This window comes from Otolemur garnettii, unplaced genomic scaffold (genome assembly GCF_000181295.1).
Source record: "Otolemur garnettii isolate 467f Iridium unplaced genomic scaffold, OtoGar3 scaffold00128, whole genome shotgun sequence".
Taxonomy (NCBI): Eukaryota; Metazoa; Chordata; class Mammalia; order Primates; family Galagidae; genus Otolemur; species Otolemur garnettii.
In genome coordinates this window covers 1,265,858-1,275,032 of record NW_003852523.1, presented here as the reverse complement: position 1 = coordinate 1,275,032, position 9,175 = coordinate 1,265,858, and the positions used below count along the sequence as shown (strand labels likewise).

Below are 9,175 nucleotides of genomic sequence, written 5' to 3'. Positions count from 1 at the left end.
TCAAAGAAGTCCTCAAAAAATAGTGAGAAGAAACAGATAACTTGAGTAGTTATTTATTATATAACTGAATATTCAGTTAAAAATCTTTTCACAAAGAAAACTCCAGGCCAAGACAGCTTCATTGGGAAATTATTGGGGTTCGCTTGGCCCCGACTTGGTTTGGAGGTCTATAGGGGAGATGATGCTGGGAAAAGAATGAGACCCTACACCCCAACTAATGCATGAGGTCTGGGGAACCCGGGGAGGTGCACACTGGCTCACACCCTGGGTGGCCCCAGGACCCCAGGGCCCTTCAGCAGACTGACACAAGGCAGTCCTTCTCTGACTGCTCGGAAACTTTTTATTGATAAGACAAAGAGTATATGCAAAATGCAAAAAAAGTGCCAAAATTCTAAAATAGGATTAGAAGAATCCCAAGTTCCTAGGGAGACTGGGTAAAGAGGAAATGGCTGGGTTGTGCACAACGGCCAATAACATATTTAGAAAGGGGGAAGGGAAAACAAGTTTCATCTCCAGGGGGCAGACAGAACAGCTTCCCCAGTCTGACAGCTGATCAGGAGTTCACGGGCTCGCCCACCTGCCTGCTGGGGCTCTGCCCAGCCATGGTGTTAACGACTGGCCCTGTCTGGGCCCTCTGGGCTCCGTTCATCTTTGTGGTCTTGATGAGCCCCCTGGGATGGCTGGTGCTTTGCCCTGGATTGAGGCGGGGTGCCCTCGCAGAGAGATGAGTCTGTCTACCTCCCACCGGGAATTACATCAAACATTGAACATCAATTCTATACCAGCTTTCTCAGAATGTTGAGGAGATGTGAGGTGTGAACTGCAAGGAGAAACTCCACCTGCTTTATCCACGAGGCTGAGGGACATAAAACAAGATGGAAAAACTGTGGTAGCTGCATTTTGGTTCCCGTGACTTTGAAGGCCTTGGACACGGAGCAATTTAAACCCCAGTTTATTCTAACTGCTGTCAAATGAAAAGACACAGTTCATCACAGGACACACGAGGCCGGGAGAGTTGGTCAATGTCCTTCTCCAGTGCTCTCAAGAGACTGAGGACACTTGAATCTCCCCTGTGGACAGACGTGCTGCGTGGCCAATCTCAGAGAAGGGGGAGCGTCACCAGGGCCCCTGGGTTTTCTTTTAAACTCTGGTACTTACAGCTCATCCTCAAAGCAGATCTTGGCATAGTTGTTCTTGCCGCCCCCGCTGAGTATCCGGTAGGCGTAGGAGTTAGCGGGGCAGGGGGTCCAGTGGTCACACTTCTGCCTTCTGGGGGCTGGAGCTGTAAGGAGCCAGAGCAGAGCTGTCAGCATCCCACACCCTGAATCAGGTGCACCTGCTGCCTGGCGGCACCTCCCAGTGGCAGTGGGAGCACCCCAGGCAGAGCTGCTCCAACTGCATTGGGGCCTTTGGGGATCCCCTAAAGACAAAGTTAATTTAATCTGCTTTTGTCTTAAAGTGACAAACAAGCAAAGAGGTGAGAATACTGAGAGGTATAACACCTGGGACTCAGTGCCCACGGCTGCACACTGTGAGTGATGTCCCGGCATGTGGGGGAAGATGCCAGGGCTGAAAGTGCTGTCAGCAGGTGGCCATCCACGGGGCATCACACGGCCTGTGCACGTGCATGCCTGAGTGGCTTCCACACACACCACACGTCACCACACACACCACACGTGAACACCCCCCCATCACATGTAAACAAATACATCACACACCATGGCACACCATGTACTCACCTCATCACACAGCACACCCAGCACACTCCCGCCTCACACAGATCAGCCATGAACACACATGCCCATGCACATGGCACACATGAACACATGGTCCTCACACCACACATTACATGGACATTAGACAGTAAACCTAAGTTCAAGAGTTTTTTTTTTTTTTTTTTTTTGAGACAGATCTCACTTTGTCACCCTGGGCAGAGTGCCGTAGTGTCACAGCTCAAGCAACCTCAAACTCTTGGGCTCAAGTGACTTTCTTGCCCCAGCCTCCCAAGTAGTTGGGACTACATGTGCCCATCACAATGCCTGGCTAAGTTCAAGAAATCTTCTAAGTTCACTGTATCCTGTAGGACATGGTGACCACAGTGAACAGTGATACAGCAGCCCCATCCATATCTGCTGGCTGCAGGGCCTGGCCTTCCCAGGGGCAGCAGCTCCCAGGGCCGGGCTGGGCCTGCCGGGAGTAGGATCTTGTGGCTGGCCAGGAGCCTGCAGGTCCCTGTGCTCTGCCAAGTTCTGTTTTGTGAAGACATGTGCAGACACAGTTTCCAGAAAAGAGGCATTTGATTTTCCTCAGCTTTTCTGAGGAGTGTGTCACCCCAGTGACTCAAGGTGACGGAGAGATGGGTGTTTGCAGGGCCTGGGGATGGGTGGGGAAACCTGTAAAGCATTAAAGTAAAAACAGAGCCAGTAGATCTTCTGAGCCTCCATGCACTTCCCATAGCACGAACTTTCACTGTAGTGGTAAGGAAATTAGTCTGTGCCCCTCACCTGGGGGTATGGACTTGCTCCCTGCCGCTCCTCCCACAGCCCACAGGTTCCTCAAATTCCTTCCCCAAGCAATTGAGAGGGGAAATTCACATGGCCACACAGAGGCAGACAGCAACTGTGGACCTGCCACGGAGCTCTCTATTTCCATCCTTGTGAAAAAGTGATTTGCTCAGTAAGAAAGACTGAAAGCCCCAGCAGTGACATCCCTCTCCCCCGGAGGCTTATTGGAATTACCCCACAGCACCAACAGGAACCTGGTCACTGAGCTCACAGGTCCCTCCCCCAGGTCCCCAGGGCACTTGCGAGGTAAATACAGGAATACACCACCCCCTGTGCCTGGGTAGGGAGCTGGGAGAAGGTTCACCAGGTTTAAATGCAAATCAGAAGGAACCTTAGATTCAAAAGAGAGTTTGGGAACTTAGAGACCTCTTTGTTCCAGGATTATCAAATTTGGCTCTGCATGAGGCCAAGTTTAAAACAAATGAAAATAAATACAGGCTCTGGCCTCCAGCCTGGACCTGTAGAGTTTTGAATTTCCTAAAGTGGGGTCCAGGAATCTGTCTTTTTAAAAAGACTTCCTGATTTAGGAACTGTGGACGCATTTTCCGTCCTTTAAATAAGGAAGATGATTCCGGAGGGTTTAGGAAACCCTCTAAAAGTCACTATCGATACTGAGTAATGAAATACTATCCTGTCAATATGTACAGGCAAGCGGAATGGGCAGTGATCTGTTCACACAATGACATTTCAGCCCTTTCACGTCACCTCAACATTCTGTATGAGATAAAAGTCCAGTCCACAAGGGCGGAAGGCCAGATGGCACGGAGGGGGGTTTATTTGTCTGCTAATCAGTGCTAATCATTTGTTAGCTGCCTGTGAGCACAGGGGGTGGTGTGGCAGGTTGTACATCCGGCTAAAGGATGCTGCATAAACAGGCAGGTAGCTGCTCAGCACCACGTGTCACCTGTTTCACGCCTTCCTCTCCGTGGCCCCTAAATGCAGCAGCTAAGTTCCTTAGAAGCTTTTGGGGGTGGTGGGGACATTGCAATGAATAAATACCACATAACATGTTTCAGGGTAGGATACCAGATCTCACTAGGGGATAGTTGGGTTTCAGAGGACCTAGCATCATAACAGGGGTCCTCAAACTTTTTAAACAGGGGGCCAGTTCACTGTCCCTCAGACCACTGGAGGGCCGGACTATGGGCCCCGGGACAAGTCGGCTGCTAAGCAGGACAGGCAGCGGCAGCAAAAACACCCGGCAGGCCAGATAAATGTCCTAGGCGGGCTGCATGTGGCCCACGGGTCATAGTTTGAGGACGCCTGTGACATAGCAGGTAGAATTAATCTCAGAATTGGAAAGCACCTTAGATACAGGTATCACCCACAATGTTCCTTCATGTCCAGATGAGGGGCAGTCCCAAGACATTAGCTGGTTAGTGGCAGGATTAGAATTAAATACTGGTTTTCCCAACCTGAACTTTACGGCTACCTGGACAACAGCCATGTCAGTGTCAATTCATTTTGTCTGGGTAGAGTCCAAGCAGGTGACTAAACACAACTAACTCATGTAGGTTATTACCATTTTATAAGATTTTCTAAGAAGATGATGGAACTACCTTACATCTAAAGTATGTGAGTCACTATGAAACTTTTGAGACAGACTGTGTCATGGTCCATTATTTCACTCCCAGGAAACACAGTCGACAGCGTCCTTTCTGATTCACCTGCGCAAGTCTCACCTTGCTGGGATCGTCGTGTTGCTGGGAGGGCTTCACTGGTTTCTGTGCGCAGATTTTATGTTTCTTGATTTTTGTGTTTTTCAAAACTTTGGTAATGGCCCACACAAATGAAAGACAAACTCAACAGAGTTCTTCTCCACAAATATTTATTAATCAGATCCTGGACACTGCCCTAGGTTCTCAGGTCAGCGGTGAAGGGCGCAGCGGGAGAGAGAGACAGTGAACATGTTGGAAAGGATCGCGCAGACGTGTGTGCTGGGGAGGGGGCGGCGTCTGCAGCGCAATGTGGACAAGAAGCTCCCTGCAAACTAGGGAGAGAGGACGCCCCAGGGGGCATCCTCTCTGTGGGCAGTGACCACAGAGGCCCAGCGACAAGGAACAGCACTCCTGACCCTCTCTGGGTAAGCACCGGGCCTTCCACACAGCAGACGAACAGAGTGTGAGCCTCGATCCTCCCAGGAATAAGGGGCACAGGGAAAGTCCAGGAGATGCCCAAATTTCCAGTTGCTGCAGAAGGCCTGCATGGGGAGGGGCCGTGTCCAGAAAATGAGGTGTGGCGGGCATGGCACGTGGTAACCGCAGCCGAGGACCGGAGGCTTCCTCACTGACAGACTCAGGTTCAAACTGAACAGAGGTGACGAGGAGATGACCCCAGCCAGTGTGGCCACAGAGGAGAATGTAGACCTGCAGGGGTGAGGGTGAGTTTTCGGGGAACCCAAGACCAGAATCAAAGCCCTCAGAGCAGGGTTGAGAGGCTACCGTTTTAAGAACAGATAAAGAAGTGGAAAGGAGTGGCACAAACACGGAACAAAAGGCTGCAAGCCCAGGAGGGGCCAGACGCACAGCTCCCCTGGCGGATAGGCCCCAGAACCCAGGTGGTCTCACTCCCAGTGAGCTTGGCCCAGGCTCAGTTTCCTGGGCAGATAAGCAGTGGTTTCTAGGGCTACTGTGATCGTTATTGAATTCATAAAGGTCAAGCGCTCAGAAAGCACTGGAACAACATCCCTCTCTCCTAAGTGTTTGCTGCATCTTTCCAGGCCAGGGGTCCCCCAGTGTCTACTCGGCTCCCACGGGGACCTGAGGTGTTATCATTGTTCATCTCCAGGAGTGATAGAGGCTGAGGGTAGCAGGCACAGCAACAAATGTCTCCAGGTTCCCAAAAAGGGGGAGTCTAGGAACAGAGCCCTTGAGCTCACTCCCAACACCTGCGGGGCTCTGGGGCACATGGGTGCGAGCTCCAAGGTGAGCGCAGGGTAAGCAGGGACCAGCACTGACTTGCTAGGAAAACCATGTGGTCTGAACCTCGCTCCTCCCCTTTCTGGAAACAGGGCTACTACCCTGCAAGACCCCTTTATTAATTAATGGAGCCACACAGTCAACATACGCTTATTGAGTGACTACTAAACTTTGGTTGCCATTTGGGGGATGGGGCTGTTAAAAATCTCTGCAGCCTCAGGTCCACACACTTCAGGGAGCTGAGCATCGCTGGCCACTGGGTCTTGTGGGGCCTGGGCATGGAAAAGATAGGATGTGGAGGCTGGGGTTGCAGTCGGGGGTGCAGGAGGGTACAGCGCCTGAGCCATTGGGGAAGTGGAGAGGGAGAGAAGGGGATGGGGGGAGAAGGTGGGAGGGGAGTGTTTGAGGAGGAGAAGGAAGAAGAGGGGGTGGGAGAGAAGCAGGGGATTGGGGGGGAAGAAGGAGGGGAAGGGAGGGGAGGGGAGGGGAGCAGAGCAGGGGCCCCCAGTGGGCCCTGGGCAAGAAAAGCACAAAGATGCCGGGAAGTACTGGGGCAGTGAGGCTGCCCACATCTCAGAGCCCCCAGGACCCAGCAGCCCTGGGCGGTGTTGTGGTGGTCAGAAAGTGGGGTCTAAACACCAGATACTGGTGGGGTTGGCGGGGATGCCAAAGGGGGAGGACGAGGTGGGTCGGGTCCCTCAGGGCATGAGCAGCCCTTCTGGGACCACCACCCACTGAGAAGCTGCAGGATCCAGATTCTGGATGCTTCTATCCAGACAGTATATATACCGAATATGTAAAGCAGAGATTTAAAAATGCTAAGTTTGGATAGAGATTCTACATTTTCTTGCCTTTAAATTCATAAAGCACACACATACACACGTATTTTATTATTCTATAAGACACAAAGTTACAATATAGGATTTCCTAACACAGAAGACTCCCATAGTCATGGTCATGCCCAAATAGGACTCCAATCAGACAACTTCTACGTGGCTGCAGTGTCCATGGCTTCCTGGGGCCTTCCGGATGTCGACGTGTTGTGACTACCACTTAGTGCTAGGCAGAATCAAAGGAATGACTCGGAGAAGAAAGGATCACTCGGGAGTTGAGAAGGGCCTCTGCCAGGTCTCTCCACAGAGCATGATGCCTTTACTGGAAGTCTGAGCAGACAATGAGGGTTGGGAAGGGGTGACTTTGAGCTCACAAGTTCCCAGGTGGCTTGATCTGCTCTTCAAAATCCTGATGACCAGACACTCTGGCCTCTGGTCTGTGCCCTGCAGCCTGGTCCTCTAGCTCGCTGCTGCCATGGCGGGCTCAGCCCTCTCTCCTCGGAACAAGGAGGAATACGTGGCTTGTTCATTTCTGCAGTGAAAGGCTGTGTTAGGTCACCCTCAGTTCCTTCTTATTCTGTGAACCTTGTCTTATTCCTGCCACAATGTCATTGAGTAATCCTCTTTCCCAGTGATGCTTGGATTAATGCCTAACTCTCATTCACTCTGGCTTGAAGGGGGTCAGAACTCCGCAGCCACCTTCTGTCAGCCAAGGGTCACCCACCCTCTGTCCCCACACCATCGACACAGCAGCCGTGGGGTAGCCAGTCCTTCCTGTTCCTTTGTATTTGACTACAGCCTTCAGGCAGCTGTTACATCTGCAAACAGGCTCGGTGGTTCAAAATCCTGCCCTGCCTGCCTAGTGTCTCTTAGTCCAAAGTCACCAGCCACCTGCACCTCTCCACCTCTGTCAACCCACAGCGGCAGGTGCATCGAGATGTCCCCAGCCCTTCTTCCACACATAAGTGTGTTTGACAGAGGGGCTCCAGCAGAGCACAGTGGGACTGGGAGGAGCTCAGAGCCTGAGAGGACAATAGGACACCTGTGTTTTGGGTGAAGCCATTCCCTGAAGGCCTCTGCCCCAGCCACACAGGTGACACCAGCCCAATAAGCTGTGCTGCAAAGCCAGCCCTCTGCATGCAGCCCCCTGTCCATGCTCACTGGACAATGGATCACTATGCTCAGCCCAACCCTCTGCACGCAGCCCCCCATCCATGCTCACTGGAGAATGGATCACTATGCTCAGTCCCCCACCTCTAAGCCCAGCAGACCCCAAGCAGCCACATATCTCCTGAAATGGAGGGTCCACACCAGCTTCAGGGTGGTGTGGACCCTCCCTCTCTACACTGCAGCACCTCAGTGGGGACATGCAGCAGGTGGGGAGTGAGTGTGGGGTGTCCCTGTTCCATCTCATGAAGGAAGCCTTCTAAAAAAATTAGCTTCAGAGGCTCCGTCTCCAGGGTGAACTTGAAAATGTGTGTGAAAGCAGACCAAATGCAAGAGACGGTAATCCCTTTGAGGGCCTCTCCCTCCCCGCTCTCCACACGGTGCTGGGCCTCACCCACAGCATACATGCTGCAAGTAGAAGTGATTACAGGCAAATTCAGTGTAAAATCTTATTAAAAGTAAAAACACCTCAGGTAGTCATATCCTATAAAGTCATTTCTGGTTTTGGCTATTGAAAGTAATTACTCTGAGAAGCCCAAGAGCCTTAACCCATGAATGGATTAATAAATTGTGGTATATGTATACCATGGAATATTATGCAGCCTTAAAAAAGATGGACTTTACCTCCTTTATGTTTACATGGAGGGACCTGAAACATATTCTCCTGAGTAAAGTATCTCAAGAATGGAGGAAAAAGTATTCAGTGTACTCAGCACTTCTATGAAACCAACTTATATTTACTCACACTTTCTTATGAAAGATAGAACACAACTATAGCCCAGGGTGAAGGAGAGAAATGGAGTGGGAAGGGAGGGGAGGGGGGGAAGGTTTGACCAAGGGAGGGTAAACGGCGGGACCACACCCATGGAGCATATTGCAAGGGTACAGGGCAAATCTGTCAAGTGTAGAACACAAATGTCTTAACACAATAATCAAGTAAATGAGGCGAAAGCTATGTTGATTGGTTTGATGAAACCACGTCAGATTGTATAGAAAAATCAACACATTGTCCCCCACATATGAATAAATGTATTCATGATCTACGTGTATATTAGTAAAAAAAAAAAAAAAGAAAGAAAGAAAGTAATTACTCTAAAAAGGAATAGTTGTCACAGAAATTTGACTTTCTTTAAATTATTACCTAGTTTTTTTTATTACTAAATCATAGCTATGTACATTAATGCAATCATGGGGTACAATGTGCTGGTTTTATATACAATTTGAAATATTTTCATTGAACTGGTTAATACAGCCTTCACGGCATTTTCTTAGTTATTGTGTTTAGACATTTATATTCTACACCTAGTAAATTTCACATGTACCCTTGTAAGATGCACCGTATGTGTGGTCCCACCAATTACCCTCCCTCCCTCCATCCTCCCCTCTCCCCTCCCTCTCCCCTTTCCCCTTCTTCTTGGGCTATAATTGGGTTATAGCTTTCATAAGAAAGCTATAAATTGGTTTCATAGTAGGGCTGAGTACACTGGATACTTTTTCTTCCAGTCTTGAGATACTTTGCTAAGAAGAATATGTTCTAGCTCCATCCATGTAAACATAAGAGGTAAAGTCTCCATATTACCTAGTTTTTAAATAATTGTGTAAATTAACTTTTTATACTATATTTCTACATTGAAATATACCAGCATATTTAATTCCAATGAAATTTTGAGAAGGGGCACAGTATGCAGGTTTT

The 9,175-nt window shown here is 49.8% G+C and overlaps 1 protein-coding gene across 1 annotated transcript in view; it reads right to left on the bottom strand.

Annotated features, from left to right (window-relative positions):
• FAM3B (family with sequence similarity 3 member B) overlaps positions 1-9,175 on the bottom strand; it is a 26,793-nt gene that overhangs the window by 12,887 nt on the left and 4,731 nt on the right. Inside the window, exon 3 of the mRNA XM_012810264.1 lies at positions 1,159-1,282. Coding sequence (XP_012665718.1) covers positions 1,159-1,282 — 124 coding nt within the window. The remainder of the gene's footprint in view (positions 1-1,158; positions 1,283-9,175) is intronic.